The sequence below is a fragment of the Thalassophryne amazonica genome, chromosome 5, assembly GCF_902500255.1.
Source record: "Thalassophryne amazonica chromosome 5, fThaAma1.1, whole genome shotgun sequence".
In the NCBI taxonomy this organism is placed as follows: Eukaryota; Metazoa; Chordata; class Actinopteri; order Batrachoidiformes; family Batrachoididae; genus Thalassophryne; species Thalassophryne amazonica.
Window position 1 is genome coordinate 117,230,245 of NC_047107.1, and position 20,123 is coordinate 117,250,367.

General features: G+C 38.5%; 1 protein-coding gene across 5 annotated transcripts in view; it reads right to left on the reverse strand.

Annotated features, from left to right (window-relative positions):
• The window catches only part of LOC117511182 (protein unc-13 homolog B-like), a 422,327-nt gene that overhangs the window by 78,725 nt on the left and 323,479 nt on the right, over positions 1 to 20,123 (reverse strand). For all 5 annotated transcript variants that reach the window (XM_034171173.1, XM_034171170.1, XM_034171169.1 and 2 more), the window contains 5 exons: positions 16,273 to 16,399; positions 9,863 to 9,959; positions 8,955 to 9,098; positions 4,006 to 4,083; positions 3,789 to 3,866 (listed from right to left, as the gene is read on the reverse strand). In XM_034171173.1, the coding sequence (XP_034027064.1) occupies positions 3,789 to 3,866; positions 4,006 to 4,083; positions 8,955 to 9,098; positions 9,863 to 9,959; positions 16,273 to 16,399 (524 nt within the window). The remainder of the gene's footprint in view (positions 1 to 3,788; positions 3,867 to 4,005; positions 4,084 to 8,954; positions 9,099 to 9,862; positions 9,960 to 16,272; positions 16,400 to 20,123) is intronic.

Genomic DNA, 20,123 nt, shown 5'->3' on the forward strand with positions numbered 1-20,123 from the left:
AGAACTGCACCTCCTATGCTGGGTCGTCTGTTTATGTAAAGCCTATTTGGTTTCTCCAGTGTAGACATCAGAGCAATTCTCCGTGCACTGGATGGTTTTGATGAAAACAGGAATGTTGTGTTTCCTAAAAATCCTCCTTATAGTGGAGCAGATACGTATGACTTTTGGCCAGAATTGTTCACATGGTTATGCAAGCATCAGATTTGGCATGAATGTTCTACATAAATCAGTGTTTGAGAAAAAGTGCTGGCCACTTGAAAATTCAATATGAAGACCAGGTAGGGGTCAATGAAGAAATACACAGGGGTCAAAATTTAAAAATGCTCCATTCATATTGAAAGTTTTACCACATTATGTGTCTGATCACAAAGATTCCAAAAAGGTATCGTTTGGGCTATCTATGACTGAATGTTAAGAATGAAATGAACAACCCCAGGTTTCTTTTCAGCACTGTAGCCAGGCTGACAAAGAGTCAGAGCTCTATTGAGCTGAGTATTCCATTAACTTTAAGTAGTAATGACTTCATGACTTTCTTTGCTAACAAAATTTTAACTATTAGAGAAAAAATTACTCATAACCATCCCAAAGACGTATCGTTATCTTTGGCTGCTTTCAGTGATGCCGGTATTTGGTTAGACTCTTTCTCTGCGATTGTTCTGTCTGAGTTATTTTCATTAGTTACTTCATCCAAACCATCAACATGTTTATTAGACCACATTCCTACCAGGCTGCTCAAGGAAGCCCTACTATTATTTAATGCTTCGATCTTAAATATGATCAATCTATCTTTGTTAGTTGGCTATGTACCACAGGCTTTTAAGGTGGCAGTAATTAAACCATTACTTAAAAAGCCATCACTTGACCCAGCTTTCTTAGCTAATTATAGGCCAATCTCCAACCTTCCTTTTCTCTCAAAAATTCTTGAAAGGGTAGTTGTAAAACAGCTAACTGATCATCTGCAGAGGAATGGTCTATTTGAAGAGTTTCAGTCAGGTTTTAGAATTCATCATAGTACAGAAACAGCATTAGTGAAGGTTACAAATGTTCTTCTTATGGCCTCGGACAGTGGACTCATCTCTGTGCTTGTTCTGTTAGACCTCAGTGCTGCTTTTGATACTGTTGACCATAAAATTTTATTACAGAGATTAGAGGATGCCATAGGTATTAAAGGCACTGCGCTGCAGTGGTCTGAATCATATTTGTCTAATAGATTACAATAGGTTCATGTAAATGGGGAATCTTCTTCACAGACTAAAGTTAATTATGGAGTTCCACAAGGTTCTGTGCTAGGACCAATTTTATTCACTTTATACATGCTTCCCTTAGGCAGTATTATTAGACGGTATTGCTTAAATTTTCATTGTTACGCAGATGATACCCAGCTTTATCTATCCATGAAGCCAGAGGACACACACCAATTAGCTAAACTGCAGGATTGTCTTACAGACATAAAGACATGGATGACCTCTAATTTCCTGCTTTTAAACTCAGATAAAACTGAAGTTATTGTACTTGGCCCCACAAATCTTAGAAACATGGTGTCTAACCAGATCCTTACTCTGGATGGCATTACCCTGACCTCTAGTAATAATGTGAGAAATCTTGGAGTCATTTTTGATCAGGATATGTCATTCAAAGCGCATATTAAACAAATATGTAGGACTGCTTTTTTGCATTTACGCAATATCTCTAAAATCAGAAAGGTCTTGTCTCAGAGTGATGCTGAAAAACTAATTCATGCATTTATTTCCTCTAGGCTGGACTATTGTAATTCATTATTATCAGGTTGTCCTAAAAGTTCCCTAAAAAGCCTTCAGTTAATTCAAAATGCTGCAGGTAGAGTACTGACGGGGACTAGAAGGAGAGAGCATATCTCACCCATATTGGCCTCTCTTCATTGGCTTCCTGTTAATTCTAGAATAGAATTTAAAATTCTTCTTCTTACTTATAAGGTTTTGAATAATCAGGTCCCATCTTATCTTAGGGTCGTAGTACCATATCACCCCAATAGAGCGCTTCGCTCTCAGACTGCAGGCTTACTTGTAGTTCCTAGGGTTTGTAAGAGTAGAATGGGAGGCAGAGCCTTCAGCTTTCAGGCTCCTCTCCTGTGGAACCAGCTCCCAATTCAGATCAGGGAGACAGACACCCTCTCTACTTTTAAGATTAGGCTTAAAACTTTCCTTTTTGCTAAAGCTTATAGTTAGGGCTGGATCAGGTGACCCTGAACCATCCCTTAGTTATGCTGCTATAGACGTAGACTGCTGGGAGGTTCCCATGATGCACTGTTTCTTTCTCTTTTTGCTCTGTATGCACCACTCTGCATTTAATCATTAGTGATCGATCTCTGCTCCCCTCCACAGCATGTCTTTTTCTTGGTTCTCTCCCTCAGCCCCAACCAGTCCCAGCAGAAGACTGCCCCTCCCTGAGCCTGGTTCTGCTGGAGGTTTCTTCCTGTTAAAAGGGAGTTTTTCCTTCCCACTGTAGCCAAGTGCTTGCTCACAGGGGGTCGTTTTGACCGTTGGGGTTTTACATAATTATTGTATGGCCTTGCCTTACAATATAAAGCGCCTTGGGGCAACTGTTTGTTGTGATTTGGCGCTATATAAAAAAATTGATTGATTGATTGAATGTTATGGAGTTATGGGGTAAAAACAGCAAGAATGGTAAGAAAGGTCAGTTTCAGTTTGTACAGGGGTCAAAAGTTAAAGTTCCTCCAATTTTTGTCAAATGTGATGCGAATTATTGGTTGAGTTAATAGGGTTTTAAAAAGGAATAGTTTGCACCATGTGTCATGCTTAGTTGTCATGTTACAGGGTAACATACGTCACATGTCATAGAATCCAATGTACGTCAACATTGTTTGACATTTACTCTGCAGACAAAGCATTCAACACAGTCAAAACTATTCCATTTATTAAACCTATTATTTATGTGGCTTTCAATCATATTGAAAGTTATACATAATGTCGTATAGCTTTCAATATGATTGGAGAATTTTTTTAATTTTGACACCTGTGTAATTCTTCATTGACCCCTACCTGGCCGTCATATTTGATTTTCAATTGGCCAGCACTTTTTTTCTCAAACACTGATTTATGAAGAACATTAATGCCAAATCTGATGCTTGCATAACCATGTGAAGGATTGTTTCAGTTATCTGCTGCACTACTAGTTTTTCCAAAAGACCAGCTTCATATGGGATGGTCAGATTCTGTCTCTTGTCCTTTTTCCACTCTCTCATTTTGGCTCACTCTTTTGGTAGACTTGGCAAAAGCCAACTGGGGTTATCCACAGGCCTGCTGAGCTCTCTTCAGGGGTTGGTTTTGTTTTGTTCTGGCTTGTGTGCTGGTAGGAATGTACTACACCAGACTGATGAAGAAACTTGGATGAGTGGTGAAATGTTTCCCAGCTAAACAAGAAGTCCAGTTGCATCAACTACACTTCAGGAAGCTCTCACCTGCTTCAATGAGGACCTACACAGAGTGCAGCTTTATCCCCCCAACAACATTCTTTCGGCAGTTCTTATCTGGGGTTTTAACAACAGAAACATGCATCTCCTCCTCACCCAAAGTCTTTATGGAAGTTCATGTAATGCCACACAGTGTGTGTGTTATGATGTAATACAGAAAATACAGCAACAGTCCCATTGCAGAAATTTGTAACACGCACAAACTGCTGCGTTGTGGACCGATCTCACGAGACGCACGTTTACAACACAGTTACATCGCTGTGTAGCCAGTGAGAGGCTCCAGTGACAGCAAGTTAAAGGTCTCTGGTTTTAAACTCACCTGTTTGGCTCCCATTGACTCAAACATTTTCTCCAGCAGGACCCTCATCTGCTGGATGTTGTTCATCAGCACACAAGGCTACAGGAATCATAAAAAAAAGAAGATGCAGCAGTTAAGCAGTTACAGCTTAAGAAATATTAATTTAAATCAGACTTAAGCTGTCAAAGGACTTGATAACCCTTCAAATCAGAGGTCAGAGTTCAGTGAATGTACTTACAATCTTCTCCTTCTCACAGTAGGAAGAGAAGTTTTTGGCCAGCAGGGTGCAGTACTGCAGCAGCACTTTAGTGATTGTCTGCAGAAATAAGATCCGAGAGCTGCATGAAGACTGGTGCCGAATGGTTTCATCACATTATTTCATTTGACCAATCACACTGAAATCTAAGTAACATGGCTCACTTTCCACAAATCTCTCCACACCCTGCTACATTCATTCATTAGTTGCCTTCATTCTGAGTTTTAAGTTCTGTTTTCGTGACAAACTTCGGCTTTGCTTCTCCTGACACAATCAAGAATTTAAGGAGTGTTTCCGAGAAAGACTTAAAATTCCTACATGTTCACAAAGTGGCTCTTAAGAACACGTGCACAACTATGACCATGTGAAATTCAGATGTTTTATAAATTATGTTAAAGAACTGGAAAACATTTAACTGTCAGCTGTCAGATATTAAAGGAGTAGCTTCAGGACAACTCTGTGAATGTCCTTGAGTGACCCAGCCAGAGCCCAGACCTGAATCTTATTGAACATCTCTGGAGAGATCTGAAAATGGCTGTGCACTGACACTCCCCTTCCAACCCGATGGGGCTTGAGAGGTGCTGTGAAGAGGAATGGACAAAACTGCCCAAAGATAGGTGCACCATGTGGCATCATATTCAAGAAGACATGAGGCTGTAATTGCTGCCAAAGGTGCATCAAAAAAGTATTAAGCAAAGGGTGTGAATACTTACGTACATTTGAATTCTTAGTTGTTGTTGTTTTTTTTTTATTTTTTATAATAAATAAATGAATAAATAATTTTTTTTTCATGCCATTATGGGGTGTTGTGAATTGAATTTTGAGGAAAAAAAATCAATTTTGGAACAAGGCTATAACACAAAATGTGGAAAAAGTGAAGTGCTGTGCATTCTTTCTGGATGCACAATATGCATGTATGTACAATGACAATAAAGGTTCTTCTGTCTCTTCTTCTTCCTTGCGTTTAGCTCAGTACTGTATAGTCTTCTACACAGCTGCTGGCAAATCTAGCTCAGGGTTTCCATACATTCATGGGCAATTGTAGTCTTGACACACCTGTTTGTCACGGTTATAGAGTGTGACCTTCTGGAATGTCTATGAAAGAACAAAGACAAACAGCTTCACTTTTTCCACATGTTGTTATTTTACAACATGTAGCTCAGTTTAGATGGGCGGCCAGCTCCAAGAAGCGTCCTGGTGGATCCTAACTTCTTCCTCTTACAGATGATGGATTGAGACCTTCAAGCAGCAGAAATGTTTCTGTACCCTTCCTCAGATTTGTGCCTCGAGACAATCCTGTCCCAGAGGTCTACAGACAATTCCTTTGACTTCATGCTTGGTTTGTGCTATGACATGCACTGTCAACTGTGGGACAGTGTATGCCCAATCAACTGAATTTACTCCAGGTGGACTCCAGTTAAGCTGTAGAAACATGTCAAGGATGATCCGTGTAAACAGGATGCACCTGGGCTCAATTTTGAGCTTCATGGCAAAGGTTGTGAATACGTATGTACATGTGATTTCTTATTTATTTTAATAAATCTGCAAAAATCTAAAAAAATGAAAAAATAAAAAATAACTTTTTTCACATTGTTATTATGGGGTATTGTGTGTAGAATTTTGAGGGAAAAAATTAATTTCATCCATTCTGGAATAAGGCTATAACATAAAAAGTGGATAAAGTGAAGCGCTGTAAATACTTTCTGGATGCACTGTACATAAAACTGCATACAAGGAAAGAATGTCATCTTTGGGAGTATTGAGGAATAGTTTAGAAATGGTTGATAACCATTTAATTTTAGTTTTTAAATGCTCTGTCTGAAAAGAAAATTCAAACACTCATGCTACAGAGGTCCACAATGTTTTTGTCCCACTGCTGTTATATCTACAACATTCCTGTGGACTGTGGAGGAGAAAAAAATGTGTATATAATGGTAGGTAATGTGTATACCGTATTTTCCGGACTATAAGTCACACTTTTTTACATGTTTTGGCCGGGGGTGCGACCTATACTCCGGTGCGACTTATAAATGAAAAATATACCGGTAGGATCTCAATTAATTTACTGTAACAAAACAATTTTACGTGACAGAGTCGATCTATGTTTTAAAATGGCCACCAGAAAAGGAAATGCAATGCATCATGGACACTGTAGTATGGCGGCCGTCCTATAAGTCACGCTGGTCGCGATAACCAATCAAAGAACAGAACGTTGGACGCGTATTCCTCACCTCACCCACAGCGTGTGAAGCAGACGAACATGGTGTTTATTCCGGGACGGCGAACAAAACAGCTTCAACCCTTGGATATCAGTGTGAGCAGAGTGTTTAAGCTGACGCTGAGAGCTGCGTGGGAGCACCGGGTGAGCGACGGCGGAGGATTAGTGTGTGCACTTGGAAGGAGCTGGCGTCGAAGATTGTGAATAGCGTTTGAAGCAAACGAACATGGTGTTTATTCCGGGACGGCTAACAAAACAGCTTCAACCCTTGGATATCAGTGTGAGCAGAGTTGACGCTGAGAGCTGCATGGGAGCACTGAGCGACGGCGGAGGATTAGCGTCTCCACTTGGAAGGAGCTGGATCGACAACGCTGGGTGGTCATGAGCTGCGCAGGTAGGTGCTGCATGGTTCGGCTCGCAATGTGGTCCGCAAAATGCAAACATATCTGTAGGTAAAATGCAGCTCACGAGAGGGCACTCAAGGCTTGTGTGACTGTTCCTGCGACTTCTGACTACCATAGAAAAATAAAAATTTCAACGTTACTGATAACTTAACAAGACAACGGAGAAGGCCCGAAAAAATGCCACCAAAAAGAAAATCATACTCTGCAGATTGTAAGTTACGACTGGTGAAATATGCATCTGAAAACGGTAGCCGTCACAATATTATCATCTGAACTTTTCATGTTAAGTTAACATACCTGTATGTCCATGGGACTTATAGTCCAGTGCAACTTATTTATGGTTATTTTTCTTTATAATGATAAAGTGGCTGGTGCGACTTATACTCCGGTGCGACTTATTTATGGTTTATTTTTCTTTATAATGGATAAAGTGGCTGGTGCGACTTATACTCCGGTGCGACTTATAGTCCGGAAAATACAGTATATGTATGTATGTATATATGGGGTGGGCGTTTATAAGCTATGCTTCTGCTCACCCCCTTTTTGGTCACACATGTCACTGTGGAATTGTCTTGTATTTCAGTTTTTGTTATTGACAAGTTGTGTGCCAAATAAATAAGTTCAAGTAAAAAAACAAAACAAAATGTAAATGTAGACTTTTTGCAGTCCGTAAGATAAAAAAGATGGATGTAAAAAAAAAAGAGAGAGAGAGAGAGATTAAGAAAAGTGATGTGGCAGTAAATAAAAGATTGTAGGGCTGAAGATCAAGATGGACAGATGAGTGATGCCTTACATTAGCCATTCTTTATTTAATGATTCTCGTATCGACCCAGCAATCACACACACTGTTTTTCTGCACAGACAGGTTTGTTAGAGTTAATGGCTATGCCTAAAAGCAACTACTCTTCTATTCAATTTGCGGGGGATGAGGGGTGGGGCTGTAGAATATGATATCCAAGGTTCAGTTACTGAGCAGAATACAGCATGGACCTTTGAGTGAAACTTAGTATTCAACGATGGACATGTCACTCAAAATTCATAGCTGTATGAGTTATAGTCTTGAGGTGATTCAAGGTCTAAATACTTACTCATCTACGATCAAAAATTCCATCCTTCCGTCACTTATACAGGGTCACTGTGGTGTTTCCAGATGAAAAGCAGCTGAGAATCCCCTATCCCCAGCCACATCCTCCTGGCAAGATCGGATATTTAACCCTTCCTCTTAAACATGCTCGGTATGAATGTGCAGTGAGAGAAAAGATGGGGGCTGGGGGCTAATCCGTGCCAAAGCCACGATCCGGAATGAAACTAATACCTTTGCGTACATGAAGAAGTTGGCCCCCAAGGATAAATCACTGAGTATCTCCATCAGCAGAAGACAGAGGGTGGTGAGGAGAAAGAGGAGGCTTCATGGAAGACCAGACTCCTCCAATAACATATACCAGCAGCAGATTGAGGGAGTATATGACATCAAGATGTCTTACCAATGGCTAGCAAAGGTTGAACTGAAGGAGTGCAAAGAGGCTGTGTTTGTGGCAGCACAAGACCAGGCCCTGACACTAGATCCATAGAAGGCAGAGGTCTGCCATAGCAGACAGGACCCAAGGTGGTTGACAAGGAGCAGTTGTGATAGATATAGTAGTGTCCATGTGACTGCAATATCATAAAGAAGGCCATGAGTGGATAGAGAAGTCCTAGCAGCTGACAGAACAGCTAGAAATAATCTTGAAGGTGAAGGCCAGTGGTAATAGTAGCACTTGGGGAGGTGATGGTCTCGTGGTTAAGGCGTTGGGCTTGAGACCAGAAGATCCTCGATTCAAATCCCAGCCTAACTGGAAAATCACTAAGGGCCCTTGGGCAAGGTCTTTAATCCCCTATTGCTCCCGGTGTGTAGTGAGCACCTTGTGTGGCAGCACCCTCAACTTCGGGTCCTCTACCAGGGGTCTGGATGTTTCAAGGTCCAGTATCTTAGCTGTCCTTAGCTCTGCACTCTTCAGGACAGACACCTTAGATATTGCACCTGGAATCTGCTGCATTTATATAGCGCTTTTCCATCTGCAACAGACACTCAAAGCGCTTTACAATAATGCCTCACATTCGCCCCGATGTCAGGGGTGACTGACAGAAGGCAAACAGTTTTATTCTTGTACTATGGATGGACAGCTTCAGGAAAACAAAAAAAACAAAAAGGCATGGAGGCACAACTTTTTTCACATGTGCACAGTGTTTCTATATTTATCCAGGTTAAAACAGATGCCATCAAAAAGATGACCTTCACATCACTGGCATAAAAGTGTTTCTTGCCTTACCTTGGCGAAGCGGCGGTTGTACTGTGCCGCAACTTTGGGGTTTGGGCAGTCCAGCTTCCTGATGATCTCAAAGCTCTGGTTGAGCTGGGTGAAGATATCTACCACTGAGCTGGAGAACAGGGCATGCTCAGATGTTTGTTTGAACTGCAGATGAAATAATGAGGAGACAAACGAAACAAGAATCATCAGGAGATGACATAAACCCCTGGTCCCCACAAATTCGTATTTGACTGGTGTCACGGGATCACCCACGCATACCCTAATGCTAAATACCCTAAGGTTCTTGAGATATCATGCTAACAAGGGTGGCAATGACAATCTTGAAAATCTCACTGTGACCTTGAAATTGACCCCAAGGTCACCGTAACAGACTGGTGCCAGGGGATCACCCACGTATACATGTATGCTATATATCAATGAAATTGGTGAACTGGTTCTTGAGATCCCGCGACCCGATCCCGGATAAGCCGTTGAATGTGAGTGAGTGAGTGAGTGGTTCCTTGAGATACTGCGCTAACAAGCAACAATGGACAGACAGACAGATGAATGGACATATTGATCACTATATCCCCCGTATTTCATCCTGTTGGGATAAAAACTGAAAAAAAATTCTGGAACTTCTCTTCTTGACTAAGAACTTTTATTGTTGCTGCTCTGGTGGCTCACTGTACAGTGGCTGGTGTTTCTGACCCCTTTTTGTCTCTCCACACTGAATAGAGAACACATATCTGGTTGTGGCAGTGCCTTGGGGCAACTGTTTGTTGTGATTTGGCGCTATATAAATAAAACTGATTTGATTTGATTTGTGTTTCCTTCTTTCTGTCCCTCAGCAGGGTTGAGGATACACAGATGCCCAGAATAATCTGGTCACAGGAATGTTACAAATGTTACAAGGTGACCCGACTCACCCCTTCTCTCTTGTCTCTTTCCAGCGCCGCCTGCATGAACTCCATCGACACCTCCTCATTCTCCCCCAGCCAGGACAGGACGAACTGAAGAAACCACCTGGAAGTACAAATGCAGACACGGCTATTCATCTTCTCTTAAATTGGCCGGGGAAAATACATTAATTCTCCTTTCTTGTGTTCCTCCTTTAAATGTATCGTTCTCTATATGTACGGTGCATCCAGAAAGTATTCACAGCGCTTCACTTTTTCCACATTTTGTTATCGTACAGCCTTATTCCAAAATTCAAAAATCTATACACAATACCCCATAATGACAATGTGAAAAAAAAATAATTTTTGGCAAATTTATTAAAAACAAAAAAACTAGGAAGTCACATGTACATAAGTATTCACAGTCTTGGCTATGAAGCACAAAACTGAGCTCAGGTGCATCCTGTTTCCACTGATCATCCTTGAGATGTGTCTACAGCTTAACTGGAGTCCACCTGGGAAAAATGATTTGGAAAGGCACACACCTGTCTACATATACACTTATCAACATATAAGGTTGCAGACCTTATCTATAAGGTTGTGAAAACATTGGAAAAATACCCCCTAAATGATGCATTCTGCATCCTGGAGAACCTAATACTATATTTTGACCTTAGAAATCCAATTAGATTTTGATTCTTTACAGTAAAATGTTTTCTTTTCTGCCTGACATGATTGTTAATGCAACTTATATCCGTTCTTGCCTTCTTTAAATGTTTTTGTTTTTCATATCATGTAATGGCTTCTTTTCTTGGTGATGGTTTCCAACTTTCCATGAATCTGTACCTGTCCTGTACCTGACTCAACTCACTCCAACTCACTGCATGTGCTTGTTTAAACCCCCTGTAGCTGGCACATTGCTTCTTTCTGCACCCCTAAACTGTGCACCTATGTAGATTCTGAAACAATTTCTATTGTCCTATTCTTAGTTTTTAATTGGATATTGTATGCTTATTTGATTTCTGAATGTTAACAACCTAATCAGCAAATTGATATAGATCTCTTTCAATCTTGCCATAGCATGTGCCAGGTATAGCTCGGTCCCAAGGGCTTAGTTGGTCACACATACTTAAATTGGTGAGGGAACAAGCATGATTGTACTTTTTGAATGTCAATACTTATATCAAAAACAACCATATTTAATAATTTAACTTTTTATTGATCAATGAAATTAAAAACAAGAATTATTCACAGTATATACAAATATGTGTCTACAGTATGAAAGTGAAAAATTAAAATAAAAGTCATGAAAATGATTAAACAGTGATCAAATACTTAAAGGAACCAGATATGTAACTACCAAAAGAGATCATCATTGAATATTTATACTCAATAAACTAGTCTAATCTAGGAAGTAAATTTGAACAGCTGCTGCCATTTTATATAAAAATCCATTAACATTAGCAAACATGCTATGGTTTGGTATTGGTGTGTTTTTATATCTTTCAAAAGCATTTGATACAGTAAATCATGAAATTTTGCTTTCAAAGTTAAACAAATATGGATTTAAGGCAACTACACACATGGCTTAGTAATTATTTATCTGAAAGAAAACAGTATGTTTCTCTAAACCTGGACTCGGATATCAATTGTATAGAGTGTGGAGTACCTCAAGGTTCAATTTTGGGACCGTTATTGTTCATAATATATATTAATGATTTTGCGTCTGTTTTTACTACTACATTCCCTTTCTTGTTTGCTGATGATACTACTCTTTTTATTTCCAGGAAAGATATTGATAGTTTGGTTAGTACTTTAAATGATAATCTTTGTAATTATTCAACCTGGTTCAAAGCCAATAGATTATCATTAAATATAAAAAGTCTAATTTTATGTTATTTGCTGGCAATAAAAAATGTAATCATGGTGTAATGAAAATTTGCATTGATAATGAAATAATATCAAAGGTCTCATCTATATGTTTTTTGGGTGTGTGGATAGATGACAAACTGTCTTGGACAGAACATATTGATCATGTTTGTAAAAAATAATCAAGTCAATAGGAATCATAAGCAAAATAAGATATTTAATATATCACACATGTCTTTTAACATTATATTATAGTTTAGTTTATCCATATTTAAGTTATTCTAATATTGTATGGGGAAGTACCTTTGCAACTTATTTAAACAAAATATTTCTTCTACAGAAAACAATTTGCGGTTCAAAACCTTGTGCTCTGAGTGCACCTCTTTTTTTTTAAATTGCAGCTCTTAAATATTTTTCATATAAATATTTTGTTGACTTGTACGTTTGTTTTCAGAGCACTCTATGATATTAAGTGGCCTTCCTTCATTAAATATTATTTTGTGCATAACCATCAAATTCATAATTATCCGACCAGGCAGGCTGCACATTTGCATTTACCATTGCATAGAGCGACTCGTTATCAGCATCACATCAGATATCATGGCGTTAAATCTTGGAATGATAATGTACATCTTGTGAATCCATCTATCACCTTATATACCTATAAAAGTGGACTAAAAGTGAAGATCTTGCAGGAGTATTTACAATGATTTGTTATAGTCTGGAAAAAAAATTGTATAATTCTGTTGTATTCTGTTATGTTTACTTTGTTTGGGAATGGATTCTCTATAAGCTTTTTGGCTTCCACCACTCACTTGCACTTTACTTATATTGTATTTTTTTCTCTCTCTCTCTCTCTCCCTCTCTTTGGTTGTTTTATGTATGTACATTATTTTATGAGTTTTATTTTGTGATAAATAAGCAAATCAAAAAATCAAAAATATGCTACAATATAATGTCGAATCGAATTACGGACCAATCAGAGGCTGCTTTTCAACAGGTGGTAATAAATGATCAATCACATGGCGTGTTACTTGGTGTAATGAAAAACCAGAAGTGAGTTGCTATTTGTATACTCAAGAAGATAATTTGCTATATTTTGGAAAAAAAAGATGAATTTAGCCAAAATTACAAGATGACAAGGTAAGAGACCATTATACGCATATTTTAGACGGCTTTGAGCAAGCTGTCCACTATTTTTCAGGCTTCATTTTCGAAAACTGACCATCCAAATGACGGCTGGATGGCTCGCTACTAAATCATAGTCTATAGCACAATGTACCACAAGGTCTGTAATTATAGCTGATCACTCTGCACAGTGGCCAAGAGTCCTAACTGATAGTGTGCATTGTCAAATTGCACACTATCAGTTAGGACACTTGAACATTTGGAAAAAAAAACACCACCATGCCATAACAATCAACATATAAAGAAAGTGCTATAACTGCAGTAACTGAAAAATCCCACATACGCCACACTTCCCAAAAACAGTGCAAGGGAAACAGAATAATGAGTCTGTGCTCAGGGAATATACCAGCCATAGTCAAAGAATTGTCTCACCATTTTTCATGGTTCTTCTGTGATTAGCTTTTGTGAATCTTGGTGGTGGATTTTCAGAATATTCCTCAATATATTTATTTATTTATTTAATTTAACTTTTATTTAACCAGGAATAATCCCATTGAGATTCAGAATCTCTTTTGCAAGGGAATCCTGGCCAAGAGAGCAGCACAGTAGTTCCATATAAAATACACACTTGAAATAACAACAACAAAACAAACATAAAAACAGTTAAAACGGTTGGGCAAATCACATCATTACATTATAATCACCAGCTGCGTTCAGTAAGAGGACATGTGCATGCAATAGTCAAAAAGTCCTTGATCCTAGCTTTGAAATCTTCAATACTTGGCAGATAGTCCAATTTAAGATGACTCTGTAATTTATACCACCACGAGGGTGCGAATGCTTTGAAGGCACCTTCCCCAAAGACAGTCCACGTACAAGGAATAGCGTACATTATCAATCTATCGAGCCTGAGACTACAGCTTTTGATGTTGACTTTAGGAGCAAAGAGAGAACATAAATAAGGGGGCAAATCACACAGGATGGCCTAATAAAGAAAACAATACCATTGTTCCCATCTATAATTGTGCAGAGAAGGCCAGCCAACATAAATAAAGACTACAATGATGAGTATAAAAACCTAAATCTGTTACAAATCTTAATGCTGCATGATACACTGAATGCAGCATTTTGAGAGAGAGATTTGCATGCATGTATAAGATGTCACCACAGTCAAGTATTGATACAAAAGTTGCCTGAAAGGAGAAACAACTTTTGTTTCTCTAGTAGAAACCCAGTTTAACCCTGAGTTTCTTTGTAAGACACTAAATATGGAATTTAAAAGACAGATTTTCATAGTAGTACGAGGGTAGGCTGAAAAGTTCTAAGGCTCCCCAATGAGTAATGCATTAACTGCATTATAGTGAGCCTTAGAACTTTTCAGCCTACCCTCGTAAAATCCCAAGTATTTATAGACTGAAACTCGTTCAGTCACTTTCTGCATCTGTGTAACAATCTGACAAACATCATCTTGTCTTCCCTGATTTTGAAAAGCACTTCATTATAGTTTTGTCAGAATTGAGCACAAGTCTTAATTGATTAAGATTATTCTGAATAACATTAAAAACAGATTGTAGCTTTTCTGTGGCACTTGCTAATGATAAAAACAGTGTCATCTGCATAAAAGTGAAATGTGGCATCAGTTATGTTTTGACACAAGGCATTTATATACTATAAAAAGTACATAAAATTGGACACAAGATGGACCCGTGGGGGACACCATTTTGAGTCAACAAAAGTTTGGAAGACACACCATCAACCTGAACACTGTGTTCTGCCGCTCAAGTAGTTGTCAAACCACATGACAGCTTTTGAAGACATTCCAGTATCGTGCAGTCTCTGGCACATGACCAAGTGGTCAACACCTACGTTCACTTTAAAGTGAACGTAGGTTAGGGATGGGTATTGATAAGATTTTATCGATATCGATGCCATTATCGATTCTGCTTATCGATACGATTCCTTATTGATTCCCTTATCGATACCTCTTGTGAATTTTGTACTAAAAGTAGGCTTTACAGGTTTTCTATGTATTTCATTGAGTCTTAAAGTAAATAAATATGAAATTGGTCACTGTATCCTTGATCTCTGGACATAAACAAAACAGTGTTTCGCTTTGAAGTTATTAATTCCGACTGGACTCTATCGTTCTAACTTGACTCGGCAGAGAGCCGCGTAGCGTTTGGAGCTGTGCGAACAGAACGGAGGACACTTCTCGTTTCTTTCTCGCAACAAGACAGGAGTCTCAGTTAGTAACTTTAATCCGCACAAAAGTGACTCACGATTGACATATTCAGGGATGAAAGTGGTGAAAAAAAAAGCTGAAACCCCAAATTACCCCCCAACACCATGTGTACGAAAATGTTTGAATTCTAGAAGCTCTGAAATGCAATCTGGGACTATTCCAGACAATAAACTGGAGTGAGTGCAGCATCCATTTAGGTGAGAAAAAAAAAACAACTTTCCTTATTCAAATTCATTCCAGTAATATTCTGCTCTTACTAGGATGCAGCAGTCATTTATTTATTTCTGTATGTATTTATTTATTTATGTATGTTCATTGTTAGTTGGTTTTATATTTTCTGTTGTGTTTTTATTCAGGTTCTTTTTGTCTCTTTCTCTAAAATTGTATATAATCATTAGATTAGTTATTGTTACTATTATTGTTGTGCTTGCAATTATTATTAATATATAAACAAAAATAAATTTTAAAAAAATTACAATTTGTAATACATTTGACTCTTTTACGACAACAAACGCTTGACAGCTGCAACTGCTTAATGCTAACTTAACATTGAAAATGCCATAGACATGCTAACGTGTTAGCATCGGTCCTGTTTTTAAGTTATAAAATACATCTATCAACTCTTTCAGAAGACCATAATAGGTTGGTTTAACATAAAAAAGGTAAATAATACTCACAGCCATATGCTCTTTAGGGTTTTAGCGGGGGAAAGCAAAAGAAAAAAATTAATCAACAAAGCAATGATCGAAGCACTGCTTCAATCTGCGAATCACTGCTTCGATTGGTTCAAGGTTCAAAGCAAAGCCGCACTGCAGAAATGTTGATTACAGACCCGCTGCAGGGTCTGTAATTAATGAAGAGAAATGATAATTTTCCTGACAAACAACCCCAAAAACAACGGCCACTCTGAAGGACCTATAAGGGAATCGTTAAGTAAAAAGGTTATTGATGTCGGTGAATCGAATCATTTCTTAACGATACCCGAAAGGAACCGGTTCTCGATACCCATCCCTAACGTAGATGTGAATGTTTTGCCCTGGGATTGGCTGGCGTCATGTCCAGAGTGTACCCTGCCTCTCACGCTATGACTGCTGGGATTGGCTCCCTATGACCCTTAACAGGAGAAAGCGAGTACAGAACATGAATGAATTCTAAAATACGCTCCGTTTTTAGGGGTGATAATTATTGAAAGATGTCTTACTCTGGGTACTCGGGCACAGTGTCCATGACGGCCGGCAGGTCTTTAATGTACTCGTTGTAAAGCCACTTCACTTTGAAGTGCAGGTTCATGTAGTCAGCAGTCTTACAAAGCTTATGCTTCTCGTGTTCTGTGGAACACACACACACACACACAAGCACATAGATTTAGCATATTCCGAGACCAACCTGGTCTCACGGCAAGTCATGATTCAGCAAGACGAAATATACATTAATCTATTGGTTCGTAATAATGTGATGAAAAGCGCCTCATTTTCGTCACGGCAGCACAAATTCATTTTAATTCATTCTGTGATGGCTGCACAAAATTAAAAGTGAGGGGGGGGGGTCAGCTATGGTTAGGGTTGGGGGTAGGAGAAGGGTTAGTAATAGTGATTTAAAAAAAAAACCCTGTCAAGAAAATTGGACTCATTTCGTGACGAAAAAAAAAACGTGACTGTTCAAGACATAAGTGTATGTTCCTAAGAATAAATACATATTTCATGCATCTTTGGTCAAATTTGTCTCACAGTATAAAATGCCAGATGACAAGACTGTCAAACATCTTTTATTTAAATGTTAAATTGCCTTCTTATTTGTGTTACACAAAATATGAACAAGAAAAAAGAAAGATATTCAATCGAGGCCAATTTCCATCTAGTTATACCAGTTTAAAGGTTGTACATGGACTGCATTTATATAGTGCTTTTCCATCTGCATCAGACGCTCAAAACGCTTTACAATGATGCCTCACATTCACCCATTCACACAAACACACACACCGATGACAGGGTGCTGCCATGCAAGGCGCTCACTACACACCGGGAGCAACTGGGGATTAAGGACCTTGCCCTAGGGCCCTTAGACATTTTCCAATCAGTCTGGGGTTTGAACCGCAGATCCTCTGGTCTTAAGCCCAACGCTTAACCACTAGACCCGGGGTGGGTAACTTGTTCCAGAAAGGGCCAAGAGGGTGCAGGTTTTCTTTGCAGCCAGTGACTCCACCAGGTGATTTCTCTGATTAATGTAATTTTGAGAAGGTGGAATCAATTAATCAGTGAAATCACCTGGTGGAGTCACTGGCTGCAAAGAAAACCTGCACCCTCTTGGCCCTTTCTGGAAAAAATTACCCACCCCTGCACTAGACCATCACATTCCCTCAAATGACTTATCAGATCCCCCCCCACCCCCATTTAAAGAACCTTACAGCTTCTAAATTAACTTCTTAAATTTAAAGGATTATGATTAATATGGTATAATATTATTAATATGACTAATGATGTTGTTTATTATTATTAATGATTATTATGATGATTAATATTAATAATATGATATAATATGACTATTATATAATATGATTAAAACTACTTTAACATACTTTACCAATGATTGACATATGTTTAAAGGTTTTTGAAAATGTCTGTCAGAAACCACTTTAAATGAACTGTCTGGGGGACTTGAACATATTCATTAAAATCAGTTTAAACCAGTTTAAGTCAAAAGTAACAGAAGGCATACAAAACCTCAGATTTCCCAAATCAGAACAACAAACAATTTGACATTTTCATTGTCAAATTATTTAAACTGTTAATTAATTGTCACAGCCATTAAAGGGTTGCAATGCTCTAACTTTAGAACCAACTACAGATGACAAACAAACATCTTACCAATGGAGAAGTTTACTCTGCGGATTCGGACAGTGTTGGATGCTGACATGATAAAATTATGATAAAACATAGAGTGAAAGATCACACAAAACATATGAGTAAGATAAACAACAAGATTAGAACAGAGCTGGCAAAAATAAAAGACAAAAAGTGGACAGGTGGAGAACGAAGGAAGGATGAAATGTAAAAACAAACTCAGATCCAGAATTTGGTCTGTAAAAGATGTTGGTTATAAAATTCATGATTCCATCATGAGCAGAACAGTGCAGTTTGTATAAAGAAGAAGAAGGAGAAGCTCATCAACAACTAAACTTGCTAAACTTTTTCTAGAGTAGCTCTGCGTGTTTGTTCACTGCTACGTCACCGTGAACAGCAACAAATGTGGTCCACAGAAACAGAATAAAACATACAACGGGCAAAAGGCAAAACAAAATAAAACATAATACATGAAACACTGTAAAAGCTAATTTAACACTGGTTGAATGATGAAGTATAATAATCTTTAAAAATACACAGGTCAAACTGAAAATATTTGAAAATGTATATGGATAAAAATATATAAAATATATTGAAAATATCTACACTACTTATGACATACAAAAGTTCAACAAAGTAGTATATTATAGTATATCAGAGCAAAAGTATAAATTGCAGTTGAATGAATGAATTTATTTATCCAGCACACAGATGAGCAATAATAAAGACAATAACAAAACATAAAAGGAACAATGTACAGAGAACCCGTGTGGCCGAAAGGGTGAATGCAGAAGCAAAGCTTATGAGCACCCTCTCCCCTTATACCAGGGGTAGGCAACCTGTTCCAGAAAGAGCCATGAGGGTGCAGGTTTTCTTTGCAGCCACTGACTCCACCAGGTGATTTTACTGATTAATATCACTTTGAGCAGATGGAATCAGTTAATCAGTGAAATCACCTGGTGGAGTCAGTGGTTGCAAAGAAAACCTGCACCCTCATGGCTCTTTCTGGAACAGGTTGCCTACCCCTGCCTTATACCATTAAAAATAAAGAATGTATACATATGTAAATACATATACTCATAATCTTATTTTTGACTTTATACATAATCTGTATTGTAATATAATCAACAAAATCCCAGAATTTTAAAATTTGCAGACAAGCAAATAACGGATTTGTTGGCTCTCGATATGGTTTATTACTGATAATTCTTATAGCTTTCTTTTGCAACAGAAAAAACTGGTTTAGTATTAGTTCTATATGTATTTCCCCAAACCTCGAAACAATATGTCATATAATGGAACAAGTAATATTAATATAATATATAATACAATATAAAGTGGTTAATGCATGTTGGGAGATGAAGTCCTGGGCTTTATGCAGAATTGTAATGACTTTTGACATTTTAGCTTTAACATAGTTAATATGTGTTTTCCAGCTTAATCTATGGTCAATATAAACACCAAGAAATTTTGTATCTGTTACAATTTCAATTACAAAGTGTGATTTTTTTAATCTGGAAAATACGGTAATGCTAACCTGATAAAATAATTGTAGCTATCAATTAACAACTGAGACAATGTTCTTTAAGACCTTTTTTCAAAGCATCCTTACTCCCCTAAGGGCCCCTTCAAACATAGTACAAATTTGGTCAAATTGCGCACGAAGCAGGGGGCATGGTGGCTTAGTGGCTAACACTGTTGCCTCACAGCAAGAAGTTCCTGGAATCTCTTCCCACCTGAACCTTTCCATATGCAATATGTGTAAAATCGTAGCTGCCTCTAACGCCTCGTACACCTGTTGCAACAACTATTGCAGCTGAAAGACAAAGTGTGCGCTGTGCGAGCAATCAAGCCCTCTCACAGTAGCTGTCGGCCAAATTCCAGATGACACACACAAACATCTAACACCGCTCATTTGGCACTTATAAAATGTGTGGTCATTCGCACTATTGGCACGAAAACAGTGAGCTGGATGTGAAATATGTCAAAGTGCTCCCACGAGTGTGGCTTTGCAAACAGACACAGTGACACATTGGTGTGTCCACTGAACTGACAGGAGCCCACAGGAGCGGGTTTAAAGATCGGTGGTTCTGGACAACATAGCTGGGGAACACATAGCGTGTTTGGACGGACATGACCTAACAACTGCCCACTGTGACGCGCGTGTCTGCTTACTGTCATCACGTGGACATACATAAAAACATATATCGCT